This window comes from Melopsittacus undulatus, chromosome 4 (assembly GCF_012275295.1).
Source record: "Melopsittacus undulatus isolate bMelUnd1 chromosome 4, bMelUnd1.mat.Z, whole genome shotgun sequence".
Classification (NCBI taxonomy): Eukaryota; Metazoa; Chordata; class Aves; order Psittaciformes; family Psittaculidae; genus Melopsittacus; species Melopsittacus undulatus.
The window spans coordinates 1,766,840-1,785,775 of NC_047530.1; the positions used below are offsets into that span (position 1 = coordinate 1,766,840).

At 44.9% G+C, this 18,936-nt stretch overlaps 3 protein-coding genes across 3 annotated transcripts; 1 reads left to right on the forward strand and 2 right to left on the reverse strand.

Moving 5' to 3' along the window:
* Positions 1-649: 649 nt before the first annotated feature.
* On the reverse strand, positions 650-1,609 carry LOC117436107 (olfactory receptor 1038-like). The gene has a single exon (XM_034062243.1). The coding sequence runs from the start codon at positions 1,607-1,609 to the stop codon at positions 650-652; it is 960 nt and encodes a 319-aa protein (XP_033918134.1).
* Positions 1,610-9,284: 7,675 nt separating this feature from the next.
* On the reverse strand, positions 9,285-10,244 carry LOC117436109 (olfactory receptor 1038-like). Its single transcript, XM_034062246.1, has one exon. It carries the CDS (start codon positions 10,242-10,244, stop codon positions 9,285-9,287), a length of 960 nt encoding a protein of 319 aa, XP_033918137.1.
* A 5,750-nt stretch (positions 10,245-15,994) lies between these two features.
* On the forward strand, positions 15,995-16,936 carry LOC117436111 (olfactory receptor 5F1-like). The gene has a single exon (XM_034062248.1). The coding sequence runs from the start codon at positions 15,995-15,997 to the stop codon at positions 16,934-16,936; it is 942 nt and encodes a 313-aa protein (XP_033918139.1).
* Positions 16,937-18,936: the final 2,000 nt, after the last annotated feature.

The following is an 18,936-nucleotide window of genomic DNA, read 5'->3' on the forward strand; positions in this document are numbered from 1 at the left end:
AGTGTGAGGTGTCCCTGCCCATGGCAGGGGGGTTGGAACTGGATGATCTTAAGGTCCTTTCCAACCCTGACTATTCTATGATTCTATGACTTACTTCCCTGAAGCTCTGATTTATAGAACAAGCCAGGAGGTGAGAAAAGAAGTTTTGTCTCAAGGTAGAGATGATTCTGTGCAGGACAGTCATGTAGATCCACACATGGAGTCCAAGTCTGTGTGTGTCACTTTACTTGCAATACCAGTTTTATACATTTAATGTGTATTCCTCTGTCACACATACATCTATTTACACACATAGACACATATGACAGATATTGGAGCTGAGGGAAAAGGTCCAGAATCTGTCAAGAAAAGTGGCTATTTCTCAGTGCCAGAAGTGAGAAATGAATCAAGCTGATTGGTGTTTGCTGTGAGGAAAAGGAGGCCTGGGATAATTCAAGGTAATGTTTTCCTAGATGCTGGTAGCTGAGAACTGAAATGAGGTTTGAGGTTCCTGCTCCTCCTGGTTTCCTTCCAAGGAAGATGTAAGGGGGGTTCTGTTTCTCATTAAGTACCATCATTGACTTTAGTGCAGGAACTGTGAAGGAACATGTATAAAGTCATGAGGATGAGTGGAAAACCCCATTAGTTTAGACTTTCTCACTTGATGTATTTATGTCCTGCATGATACAAGTCTTGTACATTGCCAGCTGTTAAACAACCTCCTCACACACTTGATCAGAGCTCCCTTCACCTCCTTGTTCCTCAGGCTGTAGATGAATGGGTTGAGCATGGGAGTGACCACGGTGTAAAAGATGGAGGCCACCTTATCCAGGCTCCTGTGGCTAGAAGAGGGTTGTAAGTAAATGAAGAATCCTGACCCAAAGAATATGGAAACAACCATCAAATGGGAGGAGCAGGTGTGGAAAGCTCTGTCCCTGCTCTGTGCTGAGCACATCCTCAGCACGGTGCGAATGATAGAGATGTAGGAGAGCAAAATGACCATGCTTGCACCCACCACATTGATGGTGAATAAGGCAAAGATGATCATCTCACTGCTGTGGGTGTCAGAGCACATGAGCTTTAGCACAGGGACAACATCACAGAAGAAGTGGTCAATGTGGTTGGGACCACAGAAGGAGCCTCCAAACATACTCCATGTGCAGATGATGACACTGAGGAAGGCGAATAGGTAGGATGATGCTACCAGCTGCCAGCAGACACGGCTGGAGATGATGGTCACATAGAGCAGGGGCTGGCAGATGGCAACGTGCCGGTCGTAGGCCATCATGGCCAGCAGGTGACACTCAACAACACCAAAGAAAGCAAAGGTGAAGAACTGCATCATGCAGGCAGTGAAAGAAATGGTTTTGTCCTCTGATAAGAGGTCTGCCAGCATCCTGGGGGAGATGACTGTGGAATAGCAGATGTCAGTGAAGGCAAAATGGGTGAGGAAGAAGTACATGGGGGTGTGGAGGCTGGGAGACACCCGAACCAATGTGATAATGCCAACGTTTCCCACCAAAGTGACAATGTAAGTCAATAGAAACAACACGAACAGAGGGGTCTGTGCACATGGTCTGTCTGTAATTCCTAACAGGATGAATTTAATCTGGGTTTGATTTCCTCCCATCACCTGGTGTTACCTGCTGAGGCAAAAGGAAGAGAAACAGAACACTTTTAAAAAGTGGACATTCACTTTTGGACCATATTTAATGACTATCAGTCACTATTTTAACTGCCACATTTTGGTTAAATTCACATATTCCCCTATAGTTTTAACCCCAAATTATATGTTTTTTGTTTTACAGTGGAAGTATTTCTAAAATACCAGGAAGGAACTGAAGCAACAAATGGCATTTTTGGTTTTCTATGCTGGAACATTTAAAACGATGGATTTATTTAGGCACTTTTGGCCCATAGCTTAATCCAAACAATGGCCAGTTCAATTGCTAAATTACTGTATATTCTACTGTCATGGTTTAAACCAAGTCCACACAGTTCGTTCTCTCACTCCCCTCCTTTGAGAGTTAGGAAGGAGAATCCAAGGAATGTAGCCCACACGGGTTGAGATAAGCACAGTTTAATAGCTAAGGTATAACACAAATCACTACTGCTACTACTACTACAAACAACAGTGATAAGGCCAATATCAAGTGAAGAGAATACAACACCTCACCAGCCACCGACCCATAACTCACCCAACCCTGTCCGACCGAGCACCGACCAATACCTTCTCCATCCCCCCAGAGCTCAGCCCTTCCGGGTCTCTCCCGGTTACCTCCTGGCCATGACGTGCTATGGTCTGGAATACCTCTTTGGCTAGCCTGGGTCAGGTGTCCTGGCTCTGCTTCCTCCCTGGCAGAGCATGAGCTCAGAAAAGGCCTTGGACAAACCAAACACTTCAGCAGTAACTCAAAACATACTTGCTATCAGCAACCGTTCCCAGCCTGAAAGTCAAACCACAGAACTGCACCAGCTACCAAGGAGGAGAACAATGACTGCTACTGCTCAAACCAGGACAATTTTCTAACCCAAATTACATATATTTTGTGTTATACATTTGAGGTATCTTGAAAAGAACAAGGAGCACATTCAAGGAACAAATGGCATTTTCAGTGCTAGGACCCTTAAAACTATCAATTCATTCAAGCACATGTGTTTTCAGATTAAAGAAAAGAATCAGATCTTTCTTCACTTTCACTTTTCAGTTTTCAGAGCTAATTTGTTCCGAAGACACCTGAAAACCTCATAGTAACACATGTAAACCAGGGGGATAGAAAGTCCCAGTCCCAGTGAAATCCAGCTTACACATGAATGAGCTGCACCCATTTTCACTTGGCTTTTAGTTATCATTCCAACCAACAAACCACATTTACCAAACTGTTTCAGATCATTCCTAACAGAAAACATTCACATGATTTATAGTTTTCTGAGCTCCTGCACATTGAAGCATCCTAAATCTATGAGCATTCAGCTGCTTGCATTAAAAAGGAGTTGATGTTACAATGTGCTGATTTGTTAGTGACTACATTCTGCTGACAATCTGGAATGTTGTGTTTCTTTAGAACAAAATAAGATTCATCCTCATTGAACTCTTGAACAAATCAGTGCATCTGTTTAGCTGCCTATGTGAAAGAAAACCAAAGTGCAAAAGCAAATGCCCCCTCTTATTATAAAGAAAACCCATGTTGGTAAGGCTGTTTTCTGACTCAGGTTACCCAAAGAGGACCCAAGGACACACAGAAGCAAGCCCACTGCATCAATGCAGGTGAGGCTGTGCTTTGTGTTGGTGTTACCTCCTGTGCCTTCCCTTAGCCACCGAGTTGTGGAAGCCAAGGCTTAATCCCCAATGCAGCAGAGAACTACTCACCAGCATCACCTTTATCAAGCACCTGATGTGAAGAGAGGTGAGCTCCTGCCAGACTGCAAGAGCCCAGCTTGTGGTGCTGGGGCTGTAAATACAGTTGCATGTGCTCTCCTGGGAGGAAGCCTCCAGGGCTGCTCATGCTTTAGCAGAGGAAAACAAAGAGAAGGAAAAGCAAAGGGTGTGAAATCAGCTCTGAAAGGCATTGTGGTGCTTGGGCATCTGAGAGACATGGCATGGATGAGCCATGCCTGAGCACAGCTGCACAGCAGCAGTGATGAGGGCTCATAGGATGCTTCTGACATACTTGTGGACTGTGCAAAGGTTTTGGTCTGAACAGACTGACACAATGAGAATGGGTTGAGAGACATTCCAGATCTTGCACACAGTCCTCAAAAGGGACATGAAGCACAAGTGACTCCATCTCTGGAGCTGCTGATGTCCCTCTGTGAAGGGAAAGCCCAGTTTTCCATCCCCACTGGGTTATCCACATGTAGTGCCTGGATGTCCAAGAGCTGAGCTGGTGCCTCAGGACTTCCCCTGTATTCAAGAATGAGAAACAGGCATTTTGAGGCAGGGAGGAATTATCCCAGCTGTAACTAATAGGCCTTCATCCCCTTGAGCAGCCTCAGCTGGGGCTCCATCCCCACCCTCTTCCTATTTCCCCCCATCTCTATTTAAGCTCAGAACAGGCAGATTGAGCTTTACTAGAGCAGTTGTGGTTTCCAGTTTAGCAGCAGTTCAGCACACCTATGGAATCTGTTGGGGGTGACCAAGGATTTCTCACACACCTTCCTAGCAGTTTTTTCACCTGATCCTGCACAAGGGATTGACTCGACCTGACTTGGCTTGGTCTTGAATCTGCCTCCTCATCACCAGCTCTGCTGATGCTCTGGAGCCTTGGTTGAACTTGGCCCAGGTCTGTGTTCCTGCTTGTTTATTGCCTGTTGGTTTTTTTCCTCTCCATGTTGGTCTGTTCAGATGTACACTTGACATGGCTCTGGAAGGGATTGGAACCCAAATGATGCCAAGACTGTGTCAGTGTGCACTGCTGGGGGATCAGGCTGATCCGTGTGACCTGCACTTTCCTGTCATGTTTGGCTGTAGAAGGAGGTTCCCCATAACCCCCATGAAGGCTTTAACCTGACAGAGGAGAGACTGAGCTGAGCTCTGAGGCAGAAGCTGTTCCCTGGGAGGGTGCTGAGGCGCTGGCACAGGGTGCCCAGAGAAGCTGTGGCTGCCCCATCCCTGGCAGTGCTCAAGGCCAGGTTGGACACAGGGGCTTGGAGCAGCTGCTCCATGGGAAGGGGTTGGGCTTGGAGCTGGAGGAGCTTTAAGCTCCTTCCAACCCAAACCAGGCTGGGATTCTATGATCCAGGCCCATGAACTTGTCCTTCAGACACAAAGATGCCAACACACTGACCCTCCAACTCACTGCCTTTGGGCATGGACCAGCTCTGTCAAGCAAGGCAGCTGTAGAAGTGAACTTGGTTAACAAAGGAGAAAGTTTCTGTCTTGTTCTCCCAGCTAATGAATCTCTGAGGGCTTGTTCTGAAGAATGAGGTAAGTCACATGCAAGTGTTGTGAGAAGCTGTTGTGGTGATGAGGAAAGTTCCTTGGTAAAGCCCAGAAGGTCTTGTTAAAGCTGATGACTCCTGGAAGGTGGTTGGGCCCCAAGGAGCACTTCTTGCTTTGGGCCAGTGAGCAGCATCACTTGGGATGGAAATAGCTGTGAGTGCTTGTCTTGTGCAAGCCTGGATGTGGGGCCTGCTGGAGGCTTTCTGTGCCCATGCAAGCTTGGTCAGACTCTCTCTGTAAAGAGACATCCTTGTCTGCATGACATGTGCAGATAATGTGGTTCTTGCTCATGGGGTGCTTTGTCCCTTCTTTAAAGGAAAAAAAAGAAGATAATTTAAGAGTCAAAAAACCCCTTTGTTTGCATGTTTTCCTACAAGTGTTTTGGGAAACTGTCACTTAAGCTGCAGGGCAGGAGACAGATGCAGTGAAATGTCCCAAGTCAGCTTTGGTTGCCCTCAGATAGAAATGTGTTGCCATTTGCTCTGTCCTGAAGGGCCAAGGACATGGCCATGCACTTGACATGGACATCATGCAACCTTCAGAAGGGTTGGGTTGTTCTGGAGCAACATCTGAAAGCTCAGAGGCAGACTCAGGACATCTCCAGTTGTTAATAGTCAATGTTGAGGCAGCTGAACTCAGTCCCAGATGCCTTTATGCTTCTTACCCCTGGTTCATCCAATGTGACCTGCTCTACCCATGCTCATGTGAATGTTTCATTGGGATAATAGTCTAGGACTATGGAATTATGTCTATGTGGTGCTGGCATCATTGTGAAGAAATAACTGGGATGGCTCAGGAGCAGGCACATAGAATCATAGAATAGTTAGGGTTGGAAAGGACCTTAAGATCATCCAGTTCCAACCCCCCTGCCATGGACAGAGACACCTCACACTAAACCATGGCACCCAAGGCTTCATTTCCCAAAGCAGTGGTAAATGCTCCATCCCTGACAGTGTTCAAGGCCAGGCTGGATGCAGGGGCTTGGAGCAGCTGCTCTAATGGAAGGTGTCCCTGCCTGTGGCAGAGCTTGGAGCTGGAGGAGCTTTAAGCTCTCTTTCAACCCAACCCATTCCATGATTCTATGACTGAAGAGGCTCAGAATACATGAAAGAATTACTGGTGTCATGTTCTTTTTGACTTGATGCCACCTGCAGTGACAGGGGTTGGAGCTGGAGGAGCTTTAAGGTCCCTTCCAACCCAACCCATTCCATGATCCTGTGATTTCAGGGACAGAGAAAGGATGTGTGAAAGAGTTAATGGTGTCACATTCTGTTTGACTTGATGCCACCTGCAAGTTCTCCATGTGCTTGATCTTGCAGATGAGGGTAAATGTGAGATTTCCTATTGGGAATGTGCAATGTGGGAAATTCCAGTTAGAAACAGAGGGAGGGGAAAAACCTCACTGTAAAAGCAGTGAAGCACTGACATAGGGTCCAGGGAGGGTGTGAAACCTCTGTCCTTGGTGACCTCACGCCTGTTCTGGCCCTCTCCTGCTCCGACACATGTGTCAATAGGTATCTGATATTTGGCCTTGCTGGGCTGGTGGAGATGGTGACCATCTCGGCCGTCCTGGTCTCCTACACCTTCATCCTCGCTGCTGTCTCTAGGACCAGCTCTGCTCAGGGCTGCCCCAAAGCCTTCTCCACATGCACCTCTCACCTGGTTCTGTGAGTCACCATCTTCCACAGCTCCATCCTCGCCCTGAACTTCCGACCAGGGTCTGGCAGCAGCCTGAGCACGGATAAGGTCTTTGCTGTGTTCTACTCACTGTTGGTGCCCATGCTGAACCCCCTGATCTACAGCCTCAGGAACAGGGAGGTGAAGAGAGCCCTGAGGGACTTTGTCAGGTGGAAGTAGCTTTGGCTCCATGTTTAGCTGCTGGTTCTGTGAGAGGTCCCCAGAGCTTCACTTGACACCAAGGACTTTTGTTTGCCTTCCCTATCCCTTAGTCTTAAAGACCTGGTTTGGAACCATTCCCAAGTCTGTCTTCCTATGCCTGGTTTGTGCCACAACACCACAGTCTGATTTATCTGCTGTATTTTATTGTCTATACCCCCTCTCTCTTGGTCTTTTCAGATGGGCACTGGACATTAGCTCTGGGCTCGTTGCTAGCCCTGTCAAAATGCTCTTCCACAGTCATCAGCATCTCTCAGTTTATGGCTTAAAACCTGCCTTATGACCTCTTATTTTCAGGACCATTCTCCCCTGTCACTAAAGGGCAATGATTTTTTTCTGTACAAGTGCAGGAAATGAAACCAAATAATGAATGAAGTATATTTAAGAGAGAAAATGGCATTAACCTCAGCTATGTTAGGCACTGCTCTGAGATCTCTGTCCTCTCTGTTACCTATGGATAAAGCTAGGTATGGTATCTAAAGATGAGATTTGATAGCTAATTGTTAGGTAGATAAGGCTGTTGAATAATACCGTCTTAAATGTTTATGCCAATATAGGCCAGGTTTTGAATCATCTCCAGAGAATCCCATATTCTCCTCCAAAACATTCAGGCTGATGTAAGAGCACCTGAAGCACAGGACAAAGGGACCCATGTCCAGCTCTTCCTGCCCAAAAGGTGCTTGCTTTTTGAGGTGTCAGAACCATCTATAGGGAGGACCTCTGTCATGTATTTGATGTGGGAAGTGCACATCTATAGGCAGGGGCTGCTGCATTTTGTAGAACCCTTCTCTGCACAGATTGAATCAGAATCATGCAATGATGCTCCCTGTATAAAATGTATTTCCAAAACCTCAAGGTTGTTTCTTGTGTTGCTGGAATTCACAATTGTGCCTGTCCTGCATGTTAGACTGAGGTTCCTATTGCCAGTTCACTGAGTGGGATCCACCACACACAAGACTATGGCAATGCAGAGCTCTCTTAGGAGCCTAGCATCAAGTGTGGGTAAATGCTTGAACATTCCAGTTCCCTCTGCTTTGCGAACTTTGTTAAACCCAAGAGGAAATAAAGACCCCAGAAGGGGGTAATTCACCCAGCAGCAATGACCCTACACATGACACTGCTCATCGGGACTCCTGTTTCCACTAAAGCTCAGACCAGATGATCTCTTGAGGTCCAGCCTGGCCTTTCTGTGCCTCTATGATTCTATATGTATAGTCTAAACCAAAATAGCCAACAGAATGGAAGACAACAAGGTGTGGTGAAGGTATTGAAGGAAGCTCTCTGATATCAAAGGTGTCTCTTCTGCCTAGCTCCTTATCATTTAATTATATAGATTCCGTCTCCTTTATTGAATGCAAGTCGAAGCCACGTTCCTCCCATCCCTATGACAGTGTGTGCTTTAGTACTGTTGTTTTTCTGAGCACATAAACAGTCTGTTCACCATCCATATACTTTCCCAATAGAAGTTAATTCTCACTCACAACAGATAAGGGAAAGATACTTTCCCCCATCAGTGTGTTTTGGCTTTATTGAGATCCAGTCAGCTCTCAGTTCCCATCAGTTCTGTGTTCAGGTTTGTCTTTCACCTATAAAAGTTTCCTACACTCTTAAATAGTATCTGAAATAGACAATTAGGTTTCCTGGGGAGGTTTAGCATGAGCTGGGGATGGACATGGGATGTGGGTGCTGATCTCCAGGTGGAATTCCATTTCTCTCACCATTTAGGTAAAAGGTTATTTCAGATGAATGCAAAACACCCTTAAAATGAGTGGGAAGAGATCCTGATGTGCCCGAAATGTCCCTAACACGAGTTGGTCTCAGCACATTCATCATCCTCTATTATGGATTTTATTGTCTACAGTTTGTAACTGCAAGTGAAATCTCTTGTGAAGCTGCAGCCTGGGGAGGGATCCCCCTTGTTATTCAAAGGTGCAGCTTGAGACCTTGATTCCCACCAACTTCTGCTCTTTGAAAGGCACAAACAAATGCAATGAATCTTTTGAAGCCTTTTCTCTGACTCTTTCTCAGCCAGCAAATGTAAAACTGCACTTCCTGTTCCCTCCCAGCCCAGCAGCTTTAATAAAGAGCTCACAGGTCAGAGTGAGGAATTTTATTGGAGCTGAGGGACAAGGTCAAGAATCTTGCAAGAAAAAATAGATATTTATCAGTGACCAAGGCTATAACCGGATAAAGCTGATTGGTGTTTCCTGTGAGGTAATGAGGCCTGGGATAATTCAGGGCAATTTCTTCATACAAGGTGGTGACTGTGAAGTAAATAGAAGGTTGAGGTTCCTCTTGATATCCATCTAAGAAAGAAACAAGTGATTTGTGAGGCTATTTCACATTCAATACTGTCATTGACTTTTGTGCATGAACTGTGGAAGAAACTACATAGAATCATGAGGATTAGTGGAAAATCCCATTGTTTCAGTGCCTCATAGGCTGTCTGATATTACATGAAAATTGTTCATGTGTGTAATGATAAAACTCTTCTATGTTGCCAGTGGTAGAAGAACCTGCTCCTGCACTTGATCAGAGCTCCCTTCACCTCCTTGTTCCTCAGGCTGTAGATGAATGGGTTGAGCATGGGGGTGACCACGGTGTAGAAGATGGAGGCCACCTTATCCAGGCTCCTGTGACTAGATGGAGGTTGCAGGTACATGAAGAATGCTGGCCCAAAGAACAAGGAAAGAGCCATCAAATGGGAGGCACAGGTGTGGAAGGCTCTGGCCCTGCTCTGTGCTGAGCACATCCTCAGCACTGTGCGAATGATAGAGATGTAGGACAGCAAAATGACCATGCTTGTGCCTACCACATTGATGGTGACAAAGGCAAAGATGATCATCTCACTGCTGTGGGTGTCAGAGCACACGAGCTTTAGCACAGGAAATTCATCACAAAAATAGTGGTCAATGTGGTTGGGACCACAGAAGGAACCTCCAAACACACACCATGTGTAGACGATGGCACTGAGGAAGGCAAATAGGTAGGATGATGCTACCAGCTGCCAGCAGACACGGCTGGAGATGATGGTCACATAGAGCAGGGGCTGGCAGATGGCAACGTGCCGGTCGTAGGCCATCATGGCCAGCAGGTGACACTCAACAACACCAAAGAAAGCAAAGGTGAAGAACTGCATCATGCAGGCAGTGAAAGAAATGGTTTTGTCCTCTGATAAGAGGTCTGCCAGCATCCTGGGGGAGATGACTGTGGAATAGCAGATGTCAGTGAAGGCGAAATGGGTGAGGAAGAAGTACATGGGGGTGTGGAGGCTGGGAGACACCCGAACCAATGTGATAATGCCAACGTTCCCCATCAGAGTGACAATGTAAGTCAATAGAAACAAGACAAAAAGAGGAGTTTTTGCCCATGGTTTCTCTGTAATTCCCAACAGGATGAATTTAATCTGTGTGTGATTTCCTCTCATGTCCATATGTTACCTACAAATGGAAAAGGAAGGGAAATATCAAAACCATTGCAAATAGAAATTCACTTTTGGAGGATATTTAACAACAATTGATCACCAGTTTAACTGACATGGTTTGGTGGAATTAATATTTAGTAACCAAAATGATATGATTTTGTTTTTCATAGGAGGTATTTGGAAGAGAACAGAGAGGGTGTTGAAGAAAAAAAAGGCATATTTGTTCTTTGTTGAGAAACATAAACTATGAATTTATTCAAGCTCCTGATTTTTCAGGTTTGACTGAAGAATCAGATCTTTACTCACGTTCAGGTTGGAGGCAATTTGTTGTCAGAAGACAGCCTGGAGGAACCTCATAGGAGTGCAAGTAAACCTGGAGCAAGAGAAAGTCACATTCCCAATGAAATCCCAGCTTACACACTAATGACCTCCACACATTTTGTTTTTGTTTTTAATTCTAATGCCAGTCTTAAACTTGCATTTAACAAAGTGCTATTGATCATTCAAAAAGGATAAAATTCACATTGCTGAAGTTATGATTTATATCTCTCTGAGTTCCAGCACACTGAAGCACCCTAAACCCATAGGCATTAAGTGCTTACTTGAAAACAGAGTTGGTGTTTAAAAGTGCTGATTCCAAAGGCTGAATTGTTAGTGACCATATTCCTCTGACAATCTGAAATGCTGCAATTCTTTATAACAAAATAAGATTCACAGAATCACAGAATCACAGATTCCCAAGCGTTGGAAGGACCTCCGAAGATCATCCAGTCCAACCCCCTGCAAGAGCAGGGTAACCCAGAACACATCACACAGGAACTTGTCCACATGGGCCTTGAATATCTCCAACGTAGGAGACTCCACAACCTCCCTGGGCAACCTGTTCCAGTGCTCTGTCACTCTCACAGTAAAGATGTTCTTCCTGATGTTCAGGTGAATTGAGCCATCTACTCAACATGATATGGGACTGACCAATGCAGACTTTGTCACTAATGCTGGATAAACTAATTTTCACTTTTGTAAGTGTGAATCCAGCTGTGGAAAGACTGAATTAATGAAAAGGCCTTCACAGAGAACAAGAATCAACAAGGCAAGTTTTGGCTTAGAAGTTAACTTTTTCAAAATGAGTGATTTAAGCCGAACTATTCAAAATCCTGTGATATTTGGGGACATGATAATTGTATCATAGAGAATTTTAAAAGTTAATTTCATCCTTGTTTTAAGAATCATGTAAGTTGTATAAGTGCATTTCCTATCCACTCAGCAGACATCAGGTCAACCCTACTTACAGCTACATTAGCATTCAGATCAAGCTCAGTTAACTCTCATTTCCACCCCAACATCTTATTATGGCAATCCATCTAGGATCTTCATGGCACAACAGATTTTCTCATCCTTTCCACATTTGGCCACTTCAACGTGTGCTTTCAGTTCCTCTGACTTGCACTACAACAGACCAAAGCATTCTTTGTGAGTTCATGGACCAAGTTTTGCTCAGAAGTTGTGTCATCCACATCCAAATCGTGATTCCACCCAAGCAGGTTGTAACATCCCTCAGCAGGTTTGAGCATGCATTATGTATCACCTCACAAAAAAAAAACCCAACCAAAAAACAACTTTTGTGGAGAAAACATAATAATGTTGCATTGGAAAAAAACATGAGAATTTTTTGCACTTTCTGGGATAATTCTTTGAAAGACACAATATGCTCTAGGTTACAAAGATACATCCTCATTTAACTCTTGAGTAATTCAGTGCATCTTGCTTGAGCTTCATATGTAAAAGATAATAACCTGTAAAAGACATTGCTCCCTCTTCTTATAAAGAAAACCCAAGTAGGTAAGACTGTTTTCTGACACAGCTTTCCTAAAGACAATCCAAGGACATGCAGAAGCAAGCCCATTGCCTCAGTGCAGGTGAGGCTGTGCTTTGTGCTGGTGTTACCTCCTGTGCCTTCCTTCTGCCACCGAGTGATGGGAGCCAAGGGTTTATCCCCAGTGCAGCAGAGAACATCCAGGTGCCAGCATCAGCTCTGTTCAGCTCCTGATGTGAAGAGAGGTGAGCTCCTGGCAGACTGCAAGAGCCCAGCTTGTGGTGCTGGGGCTGTAAATACAGTTGCATGTGCTCTCCTGGGAGGAAGCCTCCAGGGCTGCTCATGCTTTAGCAGAGGAAAACAAAGAGAAGGAAAAGCAAAGGGTGTGAAATCAGCTCTGAAAGGCATTGTGGTGCTTGGGCATCTGAGAGACATGGCATGGATGAGCCATGCCTGAGCACAGCTGCACAGCAGCAGTGATGAGGGCTCATAGGATGCTTCTGACATACTTGTGGACTATGCAAAGGTTTTGGTCTGAACAGACTGACACAATGAGAATGGGTTGAGAGACATTCCAGATCTTGCACACAGTCCTCAAAAGGGACATGAAGCACAAGTGACTCCATCTCTGGAGCTGCTGTTTTCCCTCTGTGCACACTTGACAGTCCAGTTTTCCATCCCCACTGGGGTTATCCACATGCAGTGCCTGGATGTGCAGCACCTGAGCTGGTGACTCTGGGCTTCCACTGTATTGAAGGGTGAGAAATGGGCAGTTTGAGGCATTGATGAGTTGTCCCAGGCCGTTATCCTCCTGAGCAGCCTCAGCTGTGGCTCCATCCTCACCCTCTGCCCATTTTCCCAACATCTCTATTTAAGCTCAGGCCAAGGTGGTTGGACTATACTTGAGGATTTCTGGTTTAGCAGGAGGTGTGCACACCTATGAAATCCTTTGATGATCCTTAGACCTAGGTTTGCTCATGGACTTTCCTAGCAAATGCTGGACTTAAACCTGACCAGGGGATTGATTTGATCTGTTTTAGCTTGGTTGTGGACCTGTCTTGTAATCCCCAGCTTGCTTGTCTTGGCTGCACTTGGCCCTGCTCTCTGTTCCTGCCCTACTTCTCTTGCTCAGGGACTGTGTTATGGTCCCTGCACACCGTGGTGCTCTCCTTCTGTTCAGTTTAGATAGGTTAGGGAGATAAACCCCTGTGGTACTCTCCAGCCTCCTGCAGGATAGAATCTATCAACCTCTGCACCCAACAGCCCAGCCAGTGCTCACTCTTCTGCCAGTCCCTCTCCATCCAGACCATATCCATGCATGGGCAAAATAGGAGATAGTCTATTCAGTGAGAGAATTAGAGTAATCACTTGAACTTTATGCTCAAGTGTTATTCTCTGGTCATTAGTATCACCTCCATTTCCTAACTGTAATTGTAGAATGTTTTTGAGTAGGTGAGTGTCCTGGTTTGAGCAGTAGCAGTCATTGTTCTCCTCCTTGGTAGCTGGTGCAGTTCTGTGGTTTGACTTTCGGGCTGGGAACAGTTGCTGATAGCAAGTATGTTTTGAGTTACTGCTCAAGTGTTTGGTTTGTCCAAGGCCTTTTCTGAGCTCATGCTCTGCCAGGGAGGAAGCAGAGACAGGACACCTGACCCAGGCTAGCCAAAGAGGTATTCCATACCATAGCACGTCATACCCAGGATGTAACCAGGAGAGACCTGGAAGGGCTGGAGCTCTGGGAGGATGGAGGAGGTATCAGTCGGTGCCTGGTCGGGAAGGGTGGGTGAGTTATGTGTCGGTGGCTGGTGAGGTGTTGTATTCTCTTCACTTGTTATTGGCTTTATCACTATTGTTTGTAGTAGTAGTAGCAGTAGTGATTTGTGTTGTGCCTTAGCTATTAAACTGTGCTTATCTCAACCCGTGGGGGCTACATTCTTTGGATTCTCCTTCCTAATCTCCGGGAGATGGGGGAGCGAGGGGGGGAGTGATTGAACGAGCCGTGTGTGGACTTGGTTTAAACCACAGCTGTGTGTAACACTGTGGTCTGGTAATGGGTTTCCACTCTTAGTAAAAACTCATAAAGCTCTCCAGCTTGAATGTTTCTGTAGTTACAAGGTGCTGAGATGTCATTACTAAGAGATGCTCTTTGTCAATAACCTCACAGCAATTTCTGATTTCAGTGTATTCTGGCTCCCAGAAGACATTCCATCTCAGGGGTTGAGGAAGTAATAGCTCCAGATATCTGGCTTGTGAAGTCACTAAGGCAACTTTTCAATTATATTTGAAGGGGGGAGAAAACAAGATTAGCATGGGATGATTTGCCCAATGAGATTGCTGGCAGTTTATCTCAACCCTCTAAGCTGGAAAGCAATAAATAGTGAAGACAGGAGCCTCTGGGAGACACAGCCATACATGGACAGCCAACACCATGTACAACTAAACAGAGAAGGAAAGGAGACTTGGAGGATATCATGGAATGGTGAAGCACAGCATCATTGAATCACAAAATCTCTTCTCTCAACCTCTGATTCATGCAACAAGCCAGAAGGTGGAAAGATACTTCTTTCTATCAAGACAGAGATGCTTCTGTGCAACAGTCATGGAAATGGGCAAGGAAGATCTGCTTAGGGGCAATGCCAAAGTAATGTAGCAGTGATTGTCACAGGAGCTTAAATTGCCTTTTCTCGTTGCAAACATCTCCTTGCTTACTGGTAATGGTTATACTGGGACCAATATAAACATGTACAGCAGAAATGTTTAGTATCTTATGTATTTACCCCCTCTCCTGACACATTCCTTTTTGGGGATGTATTTTATCCTATTTAAGAGATCAGCATACACACTTTCAAGTGAATTTAAGAGGATATGCTCTATTTGTGTGTATTGCTGCCTTTCTAGCTCCCCTCAGCAATGATAAGGTGCAGGTTCTGTCTTTGAATGATTTCCTTGGAGAAAGGAATAAGAGGTGGGCACAATAATAGTTCAGCCTGAAAGAGGCTGAGTCTTCAACAGGAAACCAGAAGTGGCATCTCAGGTACTGTTTTGGGGGATGGTGGTGGAACTAGATTTAAACTCCTCTCATATGTCTGTGTTTGAGACACGTGGTTATGTTATAAATCCTTTTTAAAAGGAAGTTTTACTTCCTAAGCTTAATCTGGCATGAAATCAGTTGCTTGAAAGTATTTGCTGCTTGCTTAAAATGTAAGTTGAATGATAGAAATTAAAGGGAAAAGCACATTTTTAACAAGTCACCAGTGAAGATGGAAGATACTGGAGAAGGAAAGATAAATGCATGTGCCCTTCTGTCTATTCTATGTATTTATTCTTATGAGAGCAGTTATTGAAATGCAGTTTAGCCCCCAGAGTAGCCACTAACCTTGTTATTAATCAGTGGGTTTTAATGAAAACCAACATATTGCTTTTATTGCTGAGCACTTAGACTAAAGAGCAACAGATTCACACCCTGAGCTACCTGGGGTAATGAAAAGAGTCTCTGGGACATCATCAACCTGAAAAGCAGCATGAAAGTTAATATTCCTTTACTTTGTGTATTATCAGAACAGGCAACATGAGCTGCTCTTCCCTTAATGTGGAGAAAACTGCAGGCAGATGGAAACAGTGAAGACCACGGTGATGTCCAAGGGAAAACTTGTTTTGTTGGCTTCAGACTTCCTTTGAAAGCAGTGTGTGAAGGTAGAAGATATATTCAAAGCTTGGTTTAAGAACCTGAGTGATAGATGTAGTCAGTGACTCCCTGCATGGGTAGGTGGTTATGGACCATCTAAGCATCCTGCCAAGGTGCCTGGCAGTGTTCTTATTGTCTTCATTATCTACAGAGTACAGGATTAAACCCCACTAATAATGAAGCAAGGGATTAAGCCATCATAACCAAGCTCATGGAAACCATCCCCCTGCCTGGGAACTGGGAGCCTCTTGGACCCTGATGGCTTGGGAAAACTGGACTACGGTGACAGAGTTTGTTTTCAAGGGGTTCACAGATTGCCTTGACTTCCAGGTTACCCTCTTTGTGCTTTTCCTGCTCATCTATGTCACCACTGTGATAGGAAACCTTGGCATCATTGCTGCAGTCTGGCTTGATTCCCAGCTTCAAACCCCCATGTACTTCTTCCTCGGCCACTTGTCCTTCTTGGATCTGTGCTACTCCTCTGTGGTGACACCCAAAATGCTGCTGAGCCTCTTGTCTGAAAGGAAGACTATTTCTTTTGCTGGCTGCTTCCTGCAGCTCTATTTCTATGCTGCTTTTGTCATCACAGAGTGCTACCTCCTGGCTGGGATGGCATATGACCGTTATGTTGCCATCTGCCACCCCTTGCGTTACCCCATCCTCATGTCCAAGAAGGTCTGTTTTTCCCTCTTAGCTGGGTCCTATGCAGTTGGGCTTTTTAATTCAGCCATCTTCACAGGCTTTGCATTGAGGTTGTCCTTCTGTGGCCCCAATGTCATTGACCACTTCTTCTGCGATGGGCCACCACTCTCAAAGTTGGCTTGCTCTGATACTTCCCTCAATCAAATGTTGCTATTTGCTTTTGGGGGCTTCAATAAGGTCACCACAATATCAGTCATCCTCATCTCCTATGGCCACATCCTCTTCACCGTCCTGAGGACAGGCTCTGTGCTGGGCAAAGCTTTTGGTACCTGTGCATCGCACCTAATGGTTGTTACCATCTTCTATGGGACCCTCATCTTCACGTACCTACGGCCCAGTTCCAGCTACAACCTGGGCAGGGACAAAATAGTTTCTGTCTTTTACACCATGGTGACCCCAGTGTTGAACCCCTTCATCTACAGCCTGAGGAACAAGGAGGTAAAGAATGCTCTGAAGAGAACAGTGGGGAGAATGGTTATTTCCCTGCCAAAGGGGTAAATAGTTTGACACTTGGGCAGTCATGGGAATGGGGTTGGTGGTTTGGAGTCTTTTTGAGGTTGGAGAGAAGCTGTGATAATACTTCTATCTATTCTTGTCCATTTTGTAGACCAGCTTTATCGATGTGGGCTTCATTTGCTGTACATTTGCCTCTTGATAGTGTGTTTCATAACAGGAGAAACACATACTCACTGAAGAGCCACCAAAGGTTGATTTGTAATGAAACATGCTAAAATGTCCAGCTTATTCCTGAATATTTGGAGGCAAGAATGTGTTGAGTTTTCTCGTGTACCTGGCACTGCTTAAGCAACCCCAAACTGACTCTTTCTTGAAGGGAAATATGATGACAAGGCTCAGTCCTGTTAAAATAACCCATTTGTGAGGTTTCTGATGAGGACTTGGACTATTTTCTCACCTGTCTTTGGCCAGAGCCCACTTGTGGTTTCTTACACCTTGGACATCACTCATCAGTGTGGTGGACACTCTACCAAGTGCTGTACCTCTTCCAGCCATGAGATGTGATCTATGGACTTAAGGTGAATTTCAGTGCTTCCAGGTAATCCCTATGACATATGGGAGCATACAGGAGAACACACAGAGCAGACCAAGGAGGTTTGGAGGAGAGAGGAGGAAGAAAAGTTCCCTAAAGCTGCAGGAAACAGGGAAGTTTGAGAGGAACTTCTTGGAATCTTCTTCCATAATCACAGACCATCAAAGAATGTTCAAAGCTATTTGAAGATTTCCCTGCTGCACTTTAATCCTTCAAAGTGCTTTTTATAGTGAATAAATACTTCAAATGATATTGTTAATATACAGTATAAAGGATTGGACAGTGATGGTTCCTAAAGGTACTGCTGAGTGGAGTTGTTCAGTACATATATTCAAACTTCATGTACAGTAAAGCCATGCTGCATTAGTTGCAATAAAACTCTTATTTCTACTTTTATTCTCTCTTTTTCCTCTAAGCCTGTAGTTCTCTATCTACAAGACCATTAGTTGTGGGATATAACTGGCCAAAAGTGGAGTTTAATAAGTAGACATTACATCTGATCTCAGTATCCCTCCTTAGAAGGAACTAAAGACCTTGGTAAAATCACCATGGGAAATGGCTCAAGTAAATGATGGTGCATAAAGATATAATAAAGATATATAAAGATATCAGCTGCATATAGAACTCGTATAATGATTCTGACATATTTAACTTCAGGACACCTGAATTTCAGGTGGCTGAGGCCCACCCAGCCTATGGGTCATGGCACTTCCTTAGGTCATATTCAGTTCCATATAACTTCAATGTATTTTTTATTTGAAACTCCTCCTTTCCATTACCACCTTCATTATAAGAGGAAAATGAATATGCTCAAAACATCCTCAGACACAACAGAGCTGATACAAGACAAGGAATTTAGTGATAAACCCTTTGAAGGTTTATACCTAATAACCTGATGACTGTGGACCTGCTTTCTACAAGTTGTTTTTCCTCCTTGTCATGCTGTTGTAAGAAGCAAAATAAGTTTATTCTGGCAATAACCTGAATATGTGTTTTATTCACCTTTTCAGGGAAGGGGAAGGTGTTTTGAGCTGTACCTGAAGGGCTGATGATAAAGTGGGAACAAACAGGAATCACTGGTGAAAGTGTTGGCACAGAAACCCCCCAGTTATAAACCCTGCTGTTAAAATATTGCCATTTGTAGAAGCTAAACCCAACCAAACACTCCTCTGGGGTCACCACAGCTGTCTGCATTGCTCTTCTCCATCCATAGCTGGGTTTGTTGGTGCAGGTGCAGGGTGTTGCTGGTTGTGCTGGTGCCATTGATGGTTTCCTCCAGAAGCTCATGGGTTCCAGTGAGTCCTGCAGTGTTTCTCACCCATTCCTTTGGCCAACTGAATGGCACCACTGGAGTTCACAGGCTGGAAGATAACCTGGGACACCTCATGTGTCAGTCTGTATGTCACACTGAACTGAAGCGAGGTGAGCCCAAACCCATCCTATGTGTCCA